Genomic DNA, 21380 nt, shown 5'->3' on the forward strand with positions numbered 1-21380 from the left:
ACCCTGGGCTGGAGTGGATGTGCTTAGGTGCAGGACTTAAGAAATAGGCATTTTACTGAAAGGGGGAAATGAAATAAGCTGAGGCAGGCATGTAAAATTGTATACTGGATTTAGAATGTTAGAATTTTAATTGTTTTTGACGGGGACGGGGTAAGTAGGTTTTTAATCATTTATTTTAATGGAGGTACTAGGGATTGAACCCAGGACCTTGTGCATGCTAAGCATGCGCTCTACCACTCAGCTATACCCTCCCCACCTAGAATGTTAGAATTTTAAAGCTCAATCTGCAGCCCGTTGATTTTTCAAATAAGGCAGAGGAGGGTGAACTCACTTAATTTTGCTGCAGTTTAGTTGGTAGCAGAGCCAGAGCTAGAACCCTCAGTTCTTTGGTCTTTCTACTTCTGCTTGTTAAGTTTGAATGGAGACCGTTGGAGGATCTTGAGTAGGGGAGTGATATATGTACTTTCTCTTTTGAAAAGGACCGTTCAGGCTCATGGGTGGAAAATGGCATGGAGGGTGAAGGGTGGCAGAAGTAGGGAGGCCAGTTAGGTGGTGGGAAATGGTGATGGCTCAGAGTAGGATACTAGCAGTGGGCGTAGTGAGAAGTGGACAGATTCCAGATACACTGGGCAAGGGACTGACAGGGCTTTGTGATTGACTGGAGATGGGAGTGGGTCGCAGGCACCAGAGAAAGTGAGAAATCAAGAAAGGCCCTTAGATTTTTGTTTTTTTTACTTGAAAGGTGTGGATGGTGGGATGATACCTGTTACTGAGATGGAGTTGACCTGGGCAGAACAGGTTTGGAGGGACATCCAAGAGCTCTGAATAGATTGTATATTAAGTTTGAGATGGCATTGTATTTCCAGGTAAACACGACAAGTTGGCAGTCGTCAGCAGCAGACCAGCTCAGAGAAAATATTAGGACTGGATGTTTGTGTGGGGCCCAGTGGTAAGGCTGGGTGAGAATCAGGAGATTGGAGATACGTGAAATGGAGCCAGCATTCAATTAGCACACAACACAGGTCAGTCAAAGTCAGGAAAATAGGAAAGGAGGTAACGAACCACTCCAGGGAGAAGTCCAGGAAGGAGGTGCTCGGCACGAGCAGTGGTCTCCAGTCCGGTCATGGGACAAGTGTGAGCTGGAAGTTGTCCTCTCTGCCGACAGAGCCTCTGATAGCATCCACATGGAATGTGGATCCACACCTCTCAGCAGGTGAAGTCAGGTCCTCCAGTGAAGATCCTTAAAGTCGTGTGGCCCAGTGGGCTCATTGTAAGGAGTCTGTCAGTAGGTGTATTGGTTTTACTCAAAAACACTTGCAGCCCTGCTGTGGACTTTTCAAAACAACTAACACAGAAGTTCACATTGGCCTCTGGGACTCCATTCTGAATGACTTAACACTGCTTAAGTCCTGTAAGTTTCACACACGATGAGTAGAAATCCTAACAAAAGAAATCACATCTTTGCACTGGGAATAATAAATTTGGGCTATGTTTGCATATAGTGGGTATTTAAAGCTTGGGGACTAGGCAGGTGAGCCTGATAAGGCCCTCCCTGGCTCAGTTTTACCTGCGGCCAGGGCAGTGGGTGGGGAGAAATAAGGACCTGCTGGGTCTTCAGAAGCAGAAATTGAAAATCGTCTTGGAAATTTGAGAATCTGCTTATAGATTAGGGGAAATTATATATAGGCTTTTTTTTTTTTCACTTAGGGTTTGAAGTGTACATGTAAATAGTACAGTTATCTTAATTTACCAGAGTAAGTCACTGAAACTTAGCAGAATTTACCGTCAATTTAAATTTGCTACTGCTTCTACCTCCTTATATGTTCGCACTCCATTCCCCTCCAGAGGAAGTCGTGCTGTGAGTCCTGATAGCTTCTGATTTCTGCAGAGCAGTTGCTCTTTTCCTTGTGGCCTCTCATGACATCATTTGGGAACATTTTCTGTTAACCAGATCCTTCCACCTAATTTCCAAGACTGAAGTTTCACCTGCAGCTGTGAATTCGTTGTTGGACTACTTTGACTCATGGCAACTCTTAAACTGAGTCTTCCGTTTTCAGTAAATTGCCAACCTAACAGAAGTAATCCGCAGTGGAAAACTGTGATGGTGATTCACTTTGCATTCATGTGTGTAGTCTTTTCCTACTTTCATAGTTCAGCTTTGTTATTTTAAACCCTGAAAAGAGGAACTTCCCTGTTATGAAATGATCTGCCCCTTCAGGAGGTTCACTTTTGATGTGTTGATGGCGTATGTAGTGCTGATCATCACTTAAAATACAGTAAAGCTCTCCTATATGCATCATCAGTTCAGCAACTTTTTTCTAAACATTTTTTATTGAGTTATAGTCATTTTACAATGTTGTGTCAAATTCCAGTGTAGAGCACAATTTTTCAGTTATATATGAACATAGGTATATTCATTGTCACATTTTTTTTCACTGTGAGCTACCACACGATCTTGTATTTATTTCCCTGTGCTATACAGTATAGTCTTGTTTATCTATTCTACATATGCCTGTCAGTATCTACAAATTTTGAATTCTCGGTCTATCCCTTCCCACCACCCTCCCCCTTGGCAACCACAAGTTTGCATTCTGTCTATGAGTCTGTTTCTGTTTTGTGTTTTTCTTCTTCTTCTTTTTTTATTTTGATTCCACATATGCGTGATCTCGTGGTATTTTTCTTTCTCTTTCTTGCTTACTTCACTTAGAATGACATTCTCCAGGGACATCCAAGTTGCTGCAAATGATGTTATGTTGTCGGTTTTTATGGCTGAATAGTATTCCATTGTATAAATATACCACCTCTTTAACTAGTCATCTCTTGATGGACATTTAGGCTGTTTCCATGTCTTGGCTATTGTAAATAGTGCTGCTATGAACATTGGGGTGCAGGTGTCTTTTTGAAGTAGGGTTCCTTCTGGATGTGCCCAGGAGTGGGATTACTGGGTCATATGGTAAGTCTATTCCTAGTAGTTCAGCAACTTTTAACTAAAATACCTAGAGCGTCTACTATCTGCCAGGCCTCTTGCTGGGGCTGGGGTCACAAGGGCGGTCAAAACCCAGATGATTCCAGTCCTTTTGGACCTTAACTATCTAGTTAGAAACTGACAGTATTCAGTAACCACTTAGATCAGTGTGTAAGAACTTTGGCAGGTTCTATAAAGGAACCTACAAACTATTGTAAGATTGATAAAAGGGATTGTGGTTTAGAACGTAGGCACTTAGGGAAGAAGTATTGAGTGAGACCTGAATGTGGGTCAAAGTGACAGAAGTGAGAGACTGTCAGTCCGTTTGGGCTGCTGTGCAGAATACCACAGACTGGGTGGCTTATAAACACATCTTACTTCTCACATTCTGGAGGCTGGAAGTCCAAGATCAGGGCACCAGCATGGCCATGTTCTTGTGAGGGCGCTCTTCCTGGTTCCCAGCTGGCACCTTCTTGCTGTGTCCTCACATGGTGGAAGGGGCTAGGAACTTCTCTGGAACTTCTCTTGTAAGGCATTAATCCCATTCATCAGGGCTCTACCCTCATGACTTAAGTATCTCCCAAAGGCCCTCACCTCTTTTTATCATCACCATGGGGAGTTAGTATCTCAGCATGAATTTGAGAGGCACATGAACACTGAGACTGTGATAGGTGTGTTAAGAGTTAAACAGCACCAGCATTTGAAGCAGAAAGAGCAGTGTGTGCCAGTGGTTCATGCCACGTGATGCACAGAGATGGTTGTAAGCTTTCTTGGTTATAAGCCCAGTACTGTAGATCAAAAGGAATTTTTGCGTTCACTCTGAAACCTGGAGGCAAGGCTGACTCACCTGGGGGAAGCCTGTTAAAAAGACAAACGGTTACAGATAAAAATTTCCAGGCTCCACCGTAGCAGGTTGACTCAAGAAGTATACAGCGGGGCTTGAGTCTCTTTGATTCTCAAGGTTTTTTCTAGAGCCTGGAAGTGAAAACTGTTCCAGATGAGCTCATAACAGGCCACAAGGAGTCAGAAAAGGGTCCCCTCCCCAGTGGTTCCAGAGTCTCCATGTGGGTCCCTAGGCAGAAGGATCAGCTGAATTGATGGGTCTGCTTGTCCTGAGCATGACATGAGAGGAACCTCAGGGAAGAAATCAGGGAGTGGGGCCTCCAAGATTACGCCCTTCCTTTACAGCCCTTTCTTTTCTTTTCTTGTGCCCCCAACATTTTCAAGCTCCTGGGGAATGTAAGATTCTGATACAGCCTTACCTAGTTTTGTTACCGGGAAAAGGAAAATAAGAATTACCTCAGTTCTTAGTCAAAAAAAAAAAGTTTGACGAGAGACATAAAGTGTGATAAAAAACAAGATTTTTATTGGTGAAGTAAAAAAAAAAATAGTGGAAGATAGTACACTCCTGAGAATTGGGAGCAGGCCAGTCCAAGAGAGGGAAAATGGCACCGTTCCTTCTTTTTTTCTGTTTTTATATCCTGGGTTTGTGATTGATTGATTGATTGATTGATTGATTGATTGATTGATTGACAGCTCAGGTTCCCTGCGCTCTGGTTAATTGACAGCTCAGGTTCCTTGTGTTCTGGGTTGTTCCTTTTCCCTTCCTCTCCCCCTGCCCAGTGCTCATTTCTATCTCAACTACCTAACAGCTTTACTCAATTTTCTAAAAATGTTCTTTTAATTACAGTAGCTCTTTGATTGCAAAGTTAAGTTAGATTCCATGAGCTAGAGCTCAGTCAACTTGGGCAAACCTACCCGCCTGAAATATTTGTTAGGAAAATGATAGCCAAGCAAAAAAGGTTGTCTGTGTGCACAATCCCCTTGATGATAGTGTGTCTGGAGCTAGAATACTTCCTGTCTATGAGAAATAATGAGTAGTAAGTAACCTGTATCTGCTTGCAGGCTGCCTGAATTTTAGACCCCAAAATATTTAAATTTAGAAGTTTGAAAGTAGTGGCAAATGACTGACAGAAGTTTTAGAGCAGAAGCTGCGAACAGCCTGAGGGCTAGACCTGCCTGCAGACTATTTTGTGTTGTCTGTATACAGTGTTTTCCTTTCTCTGCCCCCGCCCCCCTAAGCCCTAAGCCAGTATTTACAAACTGGCAAATCCTGGTGAAAAAAGTCAGATTTTCAGTTTCACCAGCTAGAGCCGAGTAGAAGCTGCCACCTTTAATTTCCTGATCCTGATAAGTTTCTGAGTTTGAAGAAACACTTTGAACTCTGAAGGAAACATTTTAAATAACACAGGCAGAATAATTTTTTGAAAAGCTCCAAGATTGCTAGAAATGAGTTAGTGCAAAGGATTGAATTGCTTAAGTAGAAGCCCAGGAAGAAAGCCTGCACTTGAACCTGGAACATCTTTTTGGGTGGTATTCATTGGAGTTGTTTTCTTTGTACGTTTTACTTTCCATTCCTTCTCAAGATGCCAGAAGTACATTTGGTACCAGGATAAGAAATTCCTGTTCCTCCTTGTTGTTTTCACACTTGAGATGTTTGTGGAGGGTTATTGGATCCCCCCTGGGTCCCTCATGCTGCGCTGCTGCCAAGATGGAGACAGTCAGTGCTTTAGAATCTTTCCAGGCTGTGCGCTCTCCCAGGCTCTCACATAGCCACCCAGTCATTTCAGCTCTTCTCTAGATTAATTGTGTTTTATTTTGAGCCAACTGATAATATTCAGGGACAGAAAACCAAATATTCCAAGGGGAGCCCTGTTGATGACTGAGCTGGTGGTTTTGATTTAGGCTGTTTTGGTGGAGGTGACCAACACTCATGAGACATTTAAGCAGAATTCCTTTTAACAGAGGATCCTGGTTCATGTTATCATAACAAGTTTATTTTTTGGCCTTGGATTTCTCCTCTCCAGTTGCCAAGATCTCTTTGAAAAGTCATTATTTTCCAAGGTTAAACTTTGTGGCATGTTCACATTTTCCAAGAACTTTCTAAGCAACTATTTTTACATGGGTATTGTTCCTTTTTTAATTATTGAAATCACTAGGTTGACCATTTTTTTTTCCCTGCACAGATGCTCGGAGTCCACACACACACACACCCCCTTAGATTTCTCTGGAACTTCATTTTATCCCCTGTTTAAGCTTGGCCTACTTTTTCTCCCCCGCCCCCAGCCTTGGGGTAATTTGTCAAACCCATTCTAATCTCCTTAATCCCTTTGGCTGAAAGGTTTTGAGGTTTAATGTTTTAATCTAGAGGCCTTAGTATTTAAGTAATTAGAGGTCCTATTTCTAGCTCTGTCCCCTTTTGTTCCAGTTTACGAAAAAACAGAACTTTGAAAATTCATATTGGGTAAGACTGAAGCATGGAGTTGAGCTGCATGAATTAAGAAGGGAAAGCATTCTGTGCTATTCAGATTTCCTGCACTCATTCTTAAACAACATCAGGCATGACGGATTCTCCTTTTCCTTACAGCTCAATTTTTAAAATACTCTACCCCAAATCAAATATTTGTCATTGCATTTTAAGGAAAAAAATTTTTTAACATAATTTTATGTTGTAATTAGAGTTTCTTATTTTACTTCCAACATTTTTTCTTTTCATCCTTGAGAACATGTTAATTTATGAAAAAAATTTTTTCCTATTACCGAATAATCTGGGCATGCTTAAAAATGTTCAGAAATCTTTCCTGTCAGGAACAGTTTAGTCATAGAAGGATCCACTTTTTACATTCTAGGTTTCTGCCCTTTTAGTCAGCAAATGTTTGAACACCCACTAGATAGAAAGGGGAGCTAATGAGAGAGACAATGTCATTGTACATCTATTACATAGCAGAAAAAATACAAAGTATAATCAGTATGAAAGGTAATCTGGAACTATTAATTATAATGCCCACACCGTTCTCTTGTACATTTACGATAGGAACTGTTCTAAATGCCTTATGCATATCAACTCATTTCACCCTCGCAACCATCCCACATGATGAGCACCATTCCTGTCGCTGTTTTATTGAGAGATGTACAGGGGTACAGAGATTCGTTTGTCCAAGTTGACCCAGGCCTTAAGTGCTGGATCTGAAGTCCAGATCCAGGTAGTCTGGCTGGAGTTCATACCCTTACCTATGACACCTACGTTATGCTGCCTTTGCAAAGAGGAAGCTGTACCTTTTTTTAGAGTTGACTTTTGAAGCACTTTGGGTATTAGCGAAAGTGCACTCCAAGAGAAAGGATTAGGGAGAGGAAAGACCTGAAGGCAGGAAACGGTGAGAAATCCTGCAGGAGTAGCTGGGCCTTTGGTTGAAGGAGATTGGGTAGAGGCAAAGGAACTGGACCTTGCTGTGTTGTCAGTCTGTCCTTCTGTACAGTGGAGCTCCTGGATTGAGGGTGGTTCATTTGAAGTGCTTTAGACAGTGCTTGGTATATAACAAGAGTTCAGTAAGCGGTGGTAGGAGTGCTCATAGTTAAACTTTGTACTGGGTTGTAAGGGAAAAGGTAGGGTTATCAAAGTGAGTAGTCAGTGTTGTTGGGGAGGCAGGAAGACTCCTCATACTTTTGTTTATTGGAGCATACTTGAGAAATGTAGGTGGGATCAGGTCAAAGGGACCCAGAATTCCCAGTTAAGATGTTCTAGGTGAATAAAGCCCTAAAAATTGATTTTCGAGTGTTAAAACAAATGAAAAGCCTAGGGAAAGAAAGCATTTGCGTGAGAGTTTTGTCAAGCTTTTAAAAACTGATTTGCCAAGGTGAGGACCATTGCCCTCAGCGGTCTACCCCTGTCTGATGGCACAGGGGTTTCCAGCTTATTCCTGAAGAGCAGCCTTCTCTTAGCTTGGCAAGTCCTGGTGTAAAGATTTCACTCTTAAAAACTTGATGCATTCGGAAATACTTTACTGTCTCCCCCACCCTGCCTCCCCTTTAATTCCCAAAGCACTTGCTTATTTGTTTCCTCTTGATTGTCACAGCAGCCTGGTGAGTTAGACAAGGTGGTTGGCACGAATCACCATTTTACATGCCATGGAACTGAGTCTCTTAAGAACTTTAATGACTTAAGCACGTAAGTGGCAGAGCTGGGAACACGAAACCAGGACCCTTGGCTTCTACTTCCAGTACTCTTTCTGCCACACAGCATGTTTTCTGTAGAGTAATGATTCTTCGAGCAACACTTTCATTTAAAGCCTTAAGAGCGCTCTTTTTTCTGCCTGGCCCCGCCTTCCTGTCGGCACCTGATAAATCATGCAGATGTTCGGTGGCACAGATGATTCAAATGAGACGATTCCAACTCACTTTTGGTGGTGGCGGCCACGTGGCTTAATCTGAGGCCTTTAACTTGGCTTGTACCGTTCAAAGGAGGTGGCCACCAGATGTGAAATCTTTCCATCTACAATGACTCAAAAAAAAAAAGAGTCCATATCCACACCCACCATTTCTGTCTTTCCTTTGATCTCAATGAAGGAGATGTTCTTCCTCTTGCTGGTACAACTGCACACCCCCTTTTTTAAAAAATTGAAGTAAAGTCAGTTACAATGTGTCGATCTGGTGTACAGCATGACGTCCCAGTCATACATATATACATACATATATTCCTTTTCATATTCCTTTTATTAAAGATTATTAGAAGATATTGAATATAGTTCTCTGTGCTATATAGAAGAAATTTGTTTTTTATCTATTTATATATATAGTAGTTAATATTTGCAAACCTCGAACCCCCAAATTTATCCCTCCCCACCCTGTCTTCCCCCACTCCTCTGCTCTGGTAACTGTAAGGTTGTTTAACTATGTCTGCGAGTCTGTTACTCTTGTAGATGAGTTCATTAGTGTCTTCTTTTTTCTGTCTGTAGGTTTCACGTGTGAATGATCTATGGTTTTTTTCCTTCCCTTTCTGGCATACTTCACTTAGAATGACAATCTCCAGGTCCATCCATGTTGCTGCAAATGGCATTATTTTATTCTTTTTTAATGTCTGAGTAGTATTCTATTGTGTAAATATACCACAACTTCCTTATCCAGTCCTCTGTTGATGGACGTTTAGGTTGTTTCCATGTCTTGGCTACTGTAAATAGTGCTGCTATAAACATTGGGGTGCATATATCTTTTTTTTTTTTTTTTTTTTTTTAGATTCCACATGTGAATTATCTATGGTATTTTTCTTTCTCTTTCTGGCATACTTCACTTAGAATGACAATCTCCAGGTCCATCCATTGTTGCTGCAAATGGCATTATTTTATTCTTTTTTAATGTCTGAGTAGTATTCCATTGTGTAAATATACCACATCTTCTTTATCCAGTCATCTGTTGATGGACATTTAGTATCTTTTTGAGTTAGAGTTTCCTCCAGGATTGCTGGATCATGTGGTAAGTCTATTTTTAGGTTTTTTAAGGAACCTCCATACTGTCCTCCATAGTAGCTACACTAGTTTACATTCTCACCAATAGCGTAGGAGGGTTCCTTTTTCTCTACACCGTCTCCAGCAGTTATCGTTTGTGGACTTTTTTAATGATGGCCATTCTGACTGGTGTAAAGTGATATCTCATTGTAGTTTTGATTTGCATTTCTCTAACAGTTAGTGATGTTGAGCATCTTTTCATGTGCTTGTTGGCCACCTGGATGTCTTTGGAGAGATGTCTATTTAGGTCTGCCCATTTTTTTGATTGGGTTGCTTTTTTTTTTTTTTTTTTGATATTAAGATGTATGAGGTGTTTGTATATTTTGGAAACAAGTCCCTTTTCAATCTCATCATTTGCAAATATTTTCTCTCATTCTGTAGGTTGTCTTTTCATTTTGTTGATGGTATCCTTAGCTGGGCAAAAGCTTTCAAGTTTAATTAGATCCCATTTGTTTATTTTTGCTTTTATTTCCATTACTGTGGGAACTGGTTTGAAAAAAAATATTGCTGTGATTTATGTCAAAGTTTGGTTTGCCTCTGTTTTCCCCTAGGAGTTTCATAGTATCTGGTCTTACATTTAGGTCTTTAATCCATTTTGAGTTTATTTTTGGATATGGTATTAGAGAATGTTCTAATTTCAGTCTTTTACAGGTAACTGTCCAATTTTCCCAATTGTTGAAGAGACTGTCTTTCCTCCATTGTATAGTCTTGCCTCCTTTGTTGTAGAGTAATTGACCTTAAGTGTGTGGGTTTATTTCTGGACTTTCTATCCTGTTCCATTGATCTATGGATCTGTTTCTGTGCCAGTACCATACTGTTTTGAGTACTGTAGCTTTGTAGTATAGTCTGAAGTCAGGGAGCATGATTCTCCCAGCTCAGTTCTCCTTTTTCAAGATTGTTTTGGCTCTTCAGGGTATTTTGTGTTTCCATGCAAATTTTAATATTTTTTGTCCCAGCTCTGTGAAAAATGTCATTAATAATTTGATAGGGATTGCATTGAGTCTATATATTGCCTTGGGTAGTATGGCCATTTTAAGAATATTGATTCTTCCAATCCAAGTATACAGTATATCTTTCCTTCGATTTGTGTTGTCTTCAGTTTCTTTCATCAGTGTCTTGTAGTTCTTGGAGTACATGTCCTTTGCCTCCTTGGGTAGGTTTATTCCTAGGTATTTTATTCTTTTTGGTGTGATGGTAAATGGGATTGTTTCTTTAGTTTCTTTTTCTGCTAGTTCATTGTTAGTGTATAGAAATGCAACTTATTTCTATATATTAATTTTGTATTCTGCAACTTTATCAAATTCATTGATGAGCTCTAGTGGTTTCTGGTCGTTTCTTTAAGGTTTTCTATGTATAGCATCATGCCATCTGCAAACAATGACAGTTTTACTTCTTTTCCGACTTGGAGTCCCTTTATTTCTTTTTCTTTTCTGATTGCTATCGCTAGGGCTTCCAAAACTGTTGAATAAAAGTTATACCACAATGTCTTTATCCAGTCATCTGTGAATGAACATTTAGATTGCTTCCGTGTCTTGGCTGTTATAAATAGAGCCGCTGTGAGTCCAGTTGCCTTCTTACTGTCTCTCTAGGGTTGGGTTGTGGCCCTCCTGCTGCTGCCTTCTAGCCCCTGTGCAGTCACACAGGACATTAGAATTTTCTCCTGTGCTCCTGGTGCCCACACCGCCACTCTCAGCACTTCTCTTTGGCATCATCCTCTGTGTCTTTCTCCGGGTGGTAAACACTTTGAGGGTGGGGTCCTTTGTCTTACTTGCTTGTTTGTCCTTTGTGTTTAGCACAGGTGAGGACTGGGACAGAACAGGGACACTTTGTGCCCGGGGCTTAGCTTCAGAGTTCTTACCCAATTCATCTTGATGTGGAGTTTGAAAGATAATCTCTTGTAAATGTGTGTTGGAACAAAGGGAGAAAAAAATTGATGTGGGACTGAATTTCCTATTTTAGGACACTTAGATGGAAAGTGCAGGCACTAAGTTCAACAGTGTTTTTAGAGGAATTGTTTGACTTACCATTTTCAGCCTGAGTATTTCCTGGGTCATTTTAGGCGTTCTTATGTGTGGGTTTGAAAATAAGCAGTCTAATCCGATTACTGGGTGTTCTTAGTGGAGTTCCAGCCTCAAAGTGCTGTGCTTTTCAGTTTTGAGTTTAGAGATTAATCAGGGGGTTTTATGTACTATAAAAATTGGAAAGTAATGATTTTTATGTATCTGTCATGTATATTGGTACTTTTCTCGGTATTAAATACCACACCAGATTTCCTTTAATGTACGATGGGTTTTTAAAAATTTTAAATATAAGTAGTACTTATAATAAAATTGCTGTTAATCTCAATGGATTCTCAATTTTAAATATTTTGCCTTTGAATGATTCAAATTTTTGGGAATGGGCCAACCACTTTGGGTAGAGGTATTAACTTCTCTAGACCACTTGGGTATCATTAATTGGTATCCTAGTAACTTAAGAATTATTGACCCTGAAAATGCCTGACTGGCAACCTGGGTTTAATTTTCTAGTAAGATTAATTATCTTGCAGTAAAGGGTAAAACAGAGACACCAGGGTCCTTTATGTCCCTTATATTCTCACAAGATTCCAGTGAACTAGTTGCTAAGACGAGGGAAAACACTGGTGTGTTGTTCTGGACCTAATTGAGTCCTTTATTATGTTATGACTCACCTATAGTTCACAGATTTATTCCGTGCAAGTCATGTAAAATAACTACACTGTGGTTTGTTTTGCTTCCTTGGTTCATGTTTCTAGCGATCTGTCAGGCCGCCCCTGCCAGTCCGCCGGAGCAGGCTTGGCAGGAGCTTGTGCAGCCAAGGGGAGCCCGGCCCCGGTCAGCAGTGAGGTGCCTCACGCTTTGTCCCTTCAGGCGGAGGGCCTCTTTACCATCTCTTGGGGGGAACTGAAGAAGCCCATTCTGTATATGGGGCCATGTTTAGCATGAAAAGAGATCCTTCTCTTCAAAATGGGCTTATTTCCCTACCCCTTATTCCCTCCTTTGAGAGAGAAGGAAGTGTTAAAACTGACACTGGAGGACCCCCACTCAGAGAGGCAGTGTCTTGTATGGTGGGTTGATTTAGTTGCAACATCTGCGAATTAGTAGGTTTTTCATTGAAATCTGTATTTTGATTTTTTTCTTAAAATACTGGAAGCGCTGGCAACGTAGGACTTGAATTCCTTAGACGGGCACACACTCCGTCTTGCCCCAGCCCTCCTGGGCCCCTCCTGTCACCTGCCTGAGCCCTGTTAAGTGCTGGTGTTCTCTCCCTATGAGTCACATCCTTGTGATTGCTCCTCTCTTTGGGCAGACCCGAGGGATGAGAACCCAGACACGTTTTTTCAGAAGGATTTATAACGCAATGTATTTAATGATACCTAGTTAAAGTGAAAAGGGTTGTTTTTTTTTTTTTAAAGTGAAAAGGGGTTGGTTTTCAAACTTTCAAACAGCATTATGTAAAGTAGTTCCTACTTGGCTTCTTTATCTTTTTGCCCTTATTTCCAAACATGAAGATGTTTTCCTATAAATGTTTAAATGTGTGATTCAGACACTTGTTCATATTTTAGTTAAAGAAAAAAAAACCTCACACTGTTAGCCTACTTGACAACTCCTTTTTTTTTTTTTTAAAAAGGGGGGGGGTTTGCCGCCACGGAAAGCCATGGAATATGGGTTTTTATCCTCCTTGTCACCAAGTAGAAATGTGCTTGCTTTGTTTTCTTTCCTCTGTGTGTGATGAGGGGGTGGATAGTCATGATGCTTTTTTCTTCTGTGAAATATTATGATTCTTTTTTTAAAAAGAGTTTGTATTCTAGCAATTGAACTCTGATGCTGTTTCCTGTACCATGTCCATTAGCATATCTTTTAAAACCTTTTATTTTTGTTTTTATAGTGAATAATAGGAAGTTGGTTTTCAACACCCATTCAGCAAAGGAGAGCTACTTTCCTTCCTTTGATCTTAGTAACCACGTTATGTTTTTGTTTTTGTATTGTGAGCAGCCTTTATTGGTTGCAGCGAAGAGGGAGGATGTAACAGCTCTGGCTCCTGGGGGAGCTCCAGAGACTCCATCACATCCCCTGCTCCCCTCTGCCAAAAAAAAAAAAAAAAAAAAAAAGAGTTAATCTTAGTAATATTGATCCTGTAGTTACACAGACAACTCATGTTTAAGTTGCTATAGTGTACAGGTTCTTTAGGGTACAGTTTTCTGTACTTGTCCAAGTGTACTTAATTGGTATAGGGTACTGTTTAAGAACTAGGGTGTGACTGTTTTGGAGTATTTCCAAACTATTCTTGTTGCGTGTTATTTTTACACCTAGCAATATCATGGCTGAGAATTTTGATGTCTTAATACTTATTTTATAACTCGGCATGAATAATACATATATAATAGAACATGTAACCCTTGGAATGCTGAAAGCTCTGGATGTTACAGAGATAGAGAGTAGAAAGATATACGTGAAGATTTGGAGGGGGGTGGGGCACTAATTAGATGGGACTTGTAGGCATTATAGGTGGTGGTTAAGAGTATGGATTTGTGATTAAGAAAGACTTGGGTTGTTTTTTTTTAATGGGTGTTCTACATCTATGGGTTTTTTTTCTTATTTTGGGGAAGGTAATTAGGTTTGTTTATTTATTTATTTATAATGGAGGTACTGGGGATTGAACCCAGCGCCTTGTGCATGCTAAGCATGCACTCTACCGCTAGAGCTGTACCCTCCCCCAGGAAGACAGTGTTTGTGAAACCCCCAAATCAGTGACTGGCATATAGTAAATATTTAATAAATAGCTTCTGTATCACATCATTATCATACTTATTTTAATACTGTCTAAATGTATAAGTAAATGTAGATTCATCTCTTTGCCTTGGCATAGAATCTGAAATTTGTTTAGTTGAAAAGTTTTTAATGTTAAGGCTTTACAGAAATAGTAAGTGGGAAGTAGTGTTTCTGATGGATGACGCTGTGGAGTCAGAATACCTGGGTTCATTTTCCTCCACCTTTAAGTGGGACAGTTCCACCTGAACCACAGGGCTGTTGTGAAAATGAAATGGGATATATCTACCTTGCATATAGTAGACTGGGATGTCCCACCTTTTCTTGACAATGCCTAGCAGTAAAAGCAGATTCACACTGTGGAAAATTTGTATATTACCCATCTTTTCAAGTTGTCTTTATTGACTCTACAACTGTGTTTAGGAATCACCAGGGTCTTAAGAAGTATCTTAATGTTTTGGGTTGGTTTGACGGTATTTCTCAGTTGTTTTGGTGAAATACTAAAATTCTGTGTCATGGTTTAATTTTATTCATGTTTAAAAATATGATGCTTTTTAAAATAAGAGACTTGAATAAATACTTTGTGCCACTAATAAACTGCTGAATACCTGCTATATTTTTGGGCTTCCAGAATTGTTCTAGTTGTTGTGAGAACTGTAGGGGGCTTTCAGTTGTATTTGGACATCACGAAACTTCTGGAAAATGATTATACTGAACTGCAGATCATACAGTGTTGATTTTGTGTTCTGGGTCACAGATCCAGTAAGGAAAGGCACGAGCAGACATATTTTCATGTAATTTGTGAAGGCTTCCAGAATCTGATACAGAGGATGGGCAACACTTACGTAAGCGAATAACGTAGGATGATTTTATAAGGTAGGGGACTCACCATAGCTTTATTAAAAAACATCAACAAAATGCTTCACGACGTTCATTTAGCATTTGGTTTAAATAATAGTGATTACTGTATGAATTCCCAAAGAAGTATATGGGCACGTATCTCTATTCTATGTTATCTCAATATGAGTTAGAAAAAATATATATATATACACACACTCGCTCATCAAACCCAGGATTTCATAAATATTGTTTCTTAGATGAGGCCAGGTAAACGACATGAGTTCATCATAAGGTGACTTAAAGAGAAGAGTACAGATAGTATTACAATATTGTATCACCATCAGGATGGTGTGGAAATGACTGAAGTTTGGATAAAACTGTTTTAGACTATCCTTTGAGTCATGGAGGAAAGAATTACAAAGTTCAGTAAGAGATGGGACAATGCCATAGAATAAAAATAAGCTTGAGGCCTTGAGGTGACTTAAAACATTTCCTTGCCTTCATCAATGAAAGACCTTTTCATGCTTGAAAAACTCCTCAGTTCAGAACTGAATTTTGTTCATTATTTTCTTTCCCGCTTCCACCACCGCTCCATCCAAATGGTGCTTAATAAATGTTTCTGCTGCTGACAGCTGTTACTGCTGCTACCTCTGTGAATGCCAAATTGTAGACATTTTTGAGTGAGGAATATCTTTCAGAAGGTTTTTATGATAATACTGTGTGGAATGTATTTCTGACTATGTCAGCAGGTTGTCCTGCAGGTTATTAGGTATGTAGGATTTGAAGGAGACTGGGGCTGGACTCTATTTGAACATTTTCAGAGATAAAAACAGGTACAGGGGCCATAGATTTTCAGAATATTAGAATAAGGCAGAGCTGTCACTGAATAGTAATGAAGATATAGCTGTTTTTGATAAGAGTATTCCAGCCTGTGTTTTATTTTCCTCGCTTGCAGGCCTAATAATTATTTATTGACTGTCACTGTGGGATAGATCATGGCATTCGTCCTTAAGAGCAGGTCTCAAGCCAGAAGCCTCAGAATGGAGAGACACTCAATAATGCTCTAGTAGTTGGTTAATTAAACCCCAGGGTTTAGCTTTCTAGTGGCCCATCATTGCCAGGTAGACTCTGTAGTCAAGGAACAGTCATGGTGAAGGAAGGACAGTACTAAATGACCAGTCATTGCTTTCCCCTTTTGGGCCTGGAATTCATCTCAGGGGGAGCTTTCTTGTACTTTCTCCTTGTCCAGTAAATGGCTTGATGTAACGGTCTCCGGGAGGCAGTCTCAACCAAACCCTCAAGGCTTGTCAGCACTTGCCTGGTGGACAGCACCACAGCCCCTGCCCCCACTGTCCTCCTGGTCCCCGGGGCCCAGGATCCCAGCCTCTACACATCATCATGTTTCTCCCAGATTGATTAATTCAGAATTTATTAGAAGCATATTGCAGACTCAGGTGTCTAGTGTGCAATGGCTTCTTCAGAGCTGGAGAAACTTTGTCTGTTTGAGGATAAATCAAGAGAGAGAGATACAAGCCATGATTGTACTACGTAGTTATTAAAATATATAGAATTTGTTGTCATTCGTTCCCTTAGTATTTTCTTCCCATTTCTAGAGGAAGTTTTCCTAGATGTTCATTAAATAAAAGTTGTGTTTGTGTGATGGGGTGGAGAAGTGGGAAGGTTTAGTAGAATGGAAGAAATGGGGGGAAAAGAGTGAGGCTTTTGTGTCATGGTAAGATTAATATTTGAATAAAAGTGATGCCTGTGTTTTATTGAGAATGTACTGTGTACCAGGCACTGTGCTTAAGCTATTCCCATGCACTGAATTTAATAGTTGCCCCTGGCAAAGCCATGTCTGGAAGCTGGTGTGTCCAACTCAGAACCTTGTTCGTAAGCACTTCCCTGCAAGGCCAGAACCACTGAGGATGACTTGGAGGAATATCTGAGATTTTTGAGAATTCCCCAATTTGCAAAGTCTGCACAAATTTCTCCCATAAACTGCAATAAAAAACCTAGCTTCACAGGAATTACTGTGTATCTGGGCAAGTAGTGAGTGATGAGCTGTGGTGTGAAGTGCCTTCTAGTTGAATTCATGCTTGTGGCTAAGCAGGATTACACATCCAAGCATGTGATGGAATTTCAGGGCTGCTGTTAAATCCAGTTAGAGACCTTTGGGATGTATTTTTAGTGGCCACTAGTATCACCCAGTCTTTTCTGTCTCTGAACTCCAGGTAGAGACTTGATAAGAGCAACAGGTCAGCCTGCCCTTTGTTGCTTTAACTTGGTTCCTATAAAATGTTTTTGAAAACATGTGTTTCTAATATGTCAAAATTGGTTTGACCAAAAAGAAAATTGTAGCCTGATTTGTTTAAAGGAATAAAAATACCTACATGCCAAAGTTTGTATGTGCAGAGCATGGTCCAATTCTTAGTTGACTTCTATGCTTTTCAATACTCTGACCTTTATTTCCCGTCTATGTGCTAGTTAAAAATAAAACTATATGCAGAACATATATACTACCTGTAAAAGTTTTATTTTTATTAGATTTTTTCTTATGTATAAAATTACAGTTTTATGATCTACTTTTAGTGTTAATGAGTAACCTCAGTAAAATGCTAAGATGACTGTGTTGAGGGATGCATTAAAAACTTAAGAAACTTAAGATCATTTGTTTTGAAATTCATAATGTTGGAATTAAGTGAATTTTGTTCTCTAGACTTCTTATATCCCTTTGCCATTGATCTGTGTCTCTGTGTGTGTACATCTGTCTTTGTATTTTTGTTTATGAGGTCGGGCTATAATGTGAGCTGAAAATGACCCTACCTACTCCATGAATAAATTTCCTTTATGTCTTATTTTGCTAACAGATATTTACATATAATACCTGGTGATAGAAATAAGTATATAGAAAATTTCGAACTGAAGGAGATTCTTAGTTCAGACCCAGGTGTCATTGTGCAAGCACTACTTATTAGGAGCAGTTTAATAGGAACTCCTTCTGGGCTTAAATATTTTGAATCCTGTAGATTTTTGTGTCAACCATTGAAGCTAAGTGAAGATTAAACCATCTGAGGGGCTTTCCTCATCCTTGGATCTGTGGGCAGATGGGAGGAGTGGAGGACTGCCCATTTCTTAAAGCTATACGTGTTTTTTAAACTCTGAGCATGGTGCTTTGCACAAGTCAAAACTGCCAAAGGGACAGATGTTGCCAATTTCAAATGTACAGGGGGAAGGCAAATATTGCTAAGCAACGGTGTACTTGAGAGAGCATTTTTAGGAGCAGAGCCAGGGGAGTTGTGCCTGGGAGCACTGGCTGCTGCTTATGGCTCAGTACGAGGGAAGAGATTAAAAGTTCTTTCCTGTCAGGGCCGCCATTGCAGCTGCCAGCACAAAAGACAGTGACCTAGTGGCACCGATTAGGGCTGGCAAAGGGATGTATGGAAACAGGAAAGCTCTTTTGCCATGTAGGAAGGCAGTAAGACATGTTCACGGAGGTAAGTGCCCCAGTGTGCAGCAGCCCCACAGTAAGTGCGAGCCTGAGGTCCTAGGCGAGTGAGGCCTCAAAGAAAAACCTCTCTCTCCCATTCCCTCTCTGTGCCCCCTTTTTATCTCCCTCTTCCCTTTCGTCCCTTCCTCTCTTTCCTCCGTCCTCCCTTCCCTCCTTTTCTCCTCTTTTGCCTCCTCTATTAGGGGCTAACATCAAAGAAGAGAAGGATCCGAAAAACCTCTGTAGCTCAGTGCTGCTGGGAGTCTGACCTTACAAACCAGGTAAATAAGCTTCCCAGCCGCAGGCATTCAGCCCCTCCCATGTCCCCTCCCTTGGTGTACACTTGATAGGTAACAGACAGGTGGTGTGGGTGGCTTTTTTTTTTCCCCTTTTGGGGCCACTAGAGACTTGGAATACCTCTTGAGATTTGCATGGTTGTTGGTTTGGATTGTGGATTTTCCTCTCTCTCCCTCTCTCCCTCTTGCTAATGAATTAATGGCATAAGAGCAGAGAAAGTATAATGTTAGAGTTTTGCATCCGGACTAAATCACAGCATATTTTTGGCAGTGCATTTTAAAGAAATTAAAAACATTTTAAAATACACAGTTCCTTACCACTCAGATATTTGGTTCCTCTTTCAAACTCTGGTCTTGAACTTCTGGATCACTTGGCAAATGTTGGTTTCTTTTGTCTTCCTAAAGGAAAGGTACAAATTGAAGCTATTGGCACCCTAAAGGTTTAATTATGTGTGTATACATGTGTGCACTCCTCCCCCTCCCCGTTCCTCCTTGGCTTTTATTGCTTTGTTTTTCAGCAGACAAATGAAATTCAAGTCAAATGTGAAATATTGTAGCGCTCTTACCCAAGTTTTAACATACAAGTGGTGGTGTTGATTTCTAGTAGTCTAGGAATATTCAGAAGTAATCTTGCTTCAGTGCAAGCAGGTATAGTAGATAAATTCTACTGTTCGTGTAGCTTTATGGTTCTCATTAGTTTATTCAGCATAGTTTGTGCTCACATAGTCTGTATCTATCTGAGTTGTAAGTAGATGTGATGAAATTAGAGAAGATGACAGTGTTTTCATTTCCACCCTCCTCCTACCCCCAGAAGTAGAATTTGTTTACTTTAAGGTTAAACAGTAATGAATCTTCCATCCACTGCAAGAGAGCTCAGAAATTGGGCAGAAATAATGAGGAAGCAGGGAGAAACCCTCAAGTTATTATAGTGCAAATACTCCATTCATTGATTTGAATTTAGATTATGCTTTTTGGCTTTTTAAAAGTAAGAACTGTGTTGTAAAATGAGTTTGAGGATCTGTTACCCTCAGACTTAAGAAGCAATAGAGTTTTTTAGTGACTTACATCCCTCACAAGTGTTTTTTTTTTTTTTTTTTTTTTTGTTTAAAGACCGTATTCTAGTTAAGTCCAGAAGAAACTGGTTTATTTGTCCTACAAAAACTTTGGAGAGAAAGTTATTAAGAAAATAACCTTTTAACATTGGGAGGCCTCTTGAAACTTTCACCTAAAAGAGAGTACAGCAGGTAAGACTTACCTGCTAGGAGCCAATCTAAAACTTTCAGGTTCATTTAATGCTGCTTGATAGACAACATTATTGTGGCGATGTTCATAATACTGCTTATTTTTACAGAGGATTTGGCTGTATACTAATTAAAGAACTTCAAGTTGGAAGGATCTTTTCTTTTTTCTTTAGTTTTCTTTCGTTTCGTTTCATTTCCTTTCCTTTTCTTTCTCTCTTTCCTGTTCTTTTCTTTCTTTCCTTCCTTCCTTGTCAACCCCCACCCACCCCCCAAATGGGAACGTTGTTATGATAAGGTGAGGAAGAGTGAAGGAGGCTCCCAGAGCCTTTCCCCCAGCAGGGCTGTGTGCCAGGTATATGGAGTAGTCGGGGCCACAGGTGGATTTATGTACAACTGAGATGTAATTTACCTCTGCTGGACTGACCCTCCCATCTTTTCAAGGCAATTTTAATAGGAAGTTGATTTTGTCATTCCTGTTAGAATGATGATCTATTCTTCATATTACCTCTTCTCTGGCACCTAGATGCTGCATTCTAGAAAGTTTAGAAAGGAAGGGAGAAAACAGGAATGACAGTAAATGTGAGAATATTGGGAGGTAGGGCAGATGTGGCTGAGTTACACTGTGCCTGAGGACACTCAGAAAGTTGGAGTCTTGGGTCAAGGGCTCTGGATTAAAGTCAAAAGAGTACTTTTAAAACTTCATTGCAAGGCTGGAGAAGGTATAGCTAAAAGTGGTGGAGTGCATGCTTAAAAAAAAAGTAAATAAATAAATAAACCTAATTACTACCCACTCCCCAAAGAAAAACAAACTACATTGCATGTATGTGACCATGTGAGGGGATGTCAGAGAGTCAGAAGGACAGAGAAATATATTGAGATGGAGAAAGATGTGCAGAGCCACTGCTTCATCTTTTCAAAATGGGCGTAAACGTATTACTTGCTACTGTAACTTTCAGAATTGTGGTCTGATGTGCTTTATACTTAAAATACTTTTAAATTCAGCAGGTATTAGACTACATTTATTTTACAAAGAAAATTTTCTCCTTGGCACATATTAAATGCCTATTTAAAATAAGTTCTAAATACCTATTTAAAATAAGTTTTAGAATAATTATGTATATTTATCTAGCTTGGCTCTTGAATTTATTAAAAAAAAAAGAAATACTGGCACTTGTTTGTTCAAAATTTTATTAAACATATTTTCACTTTTGCCAGTTCAGTAAATCACTTTATGAGATGAACTTTGCTGGAAGGCTCATGCAATTTGTACTTTCAGACCAAACTTATAATGCCGGAAAAGATTTTTAAATCTACCTGAGATTCAGTGGAATTTGTAAACTTTTCTTTTTTTCTCTAAGAAGAATCTAGTTTTAAATAAGTTATAGAAAAGCAAAGTAGTCTGTTAAACTTAGGTGCTTTTTGATAA

At 39.8% G+C, this 21380-nt stretch overlaps 1 protein-coding gene across 6 annotated transcripts in view; it reads left to right on the plus strand.

Annotated features, from left to right (window-relative positions):
* AFF1 (ALF transcription elongation factor 1) overlaps positions 1–21380 on the plus strand; it is a 173352-nt gene that overhangs the window by 91664 nt on the left and 60308 nt on the right. For 4 of the 6 annotated variants that reach the window (XM_074346891.1, XM_074346892.1, XM_074346894.1 and 1 more), the window contains one exon: positions 18621–18698. The exons of the other annotated variants lie outside the window; for them this stretch is intronic. In XM_074346891.1, the coding sequence (XP_074202992.1) occupies positions 18621–18698 (78 nt within the window). The remainder of the gene's footprint in view (positions 1–18620; positions 18699–21380) is intronic. 6 annotated transcript variants of the gene reach the window in all.

The sequence above is a fragment of the Camelus bactrianus genome, chromosome 2, assembly GCF_048773025.1.
Source record: "Camelus bactrianus isolate YW-2024 breed Bactrian camel chromosome 2, ASM4877302v1, whole genome shotgun sequence".
In the NCBI taxonomy this organism is placed as follows: Eukaryota; Metazoa; Chordata; class Mammalia; order Artiodactyla; family Camelidae; genus Camelus; species Camelus bactrianus.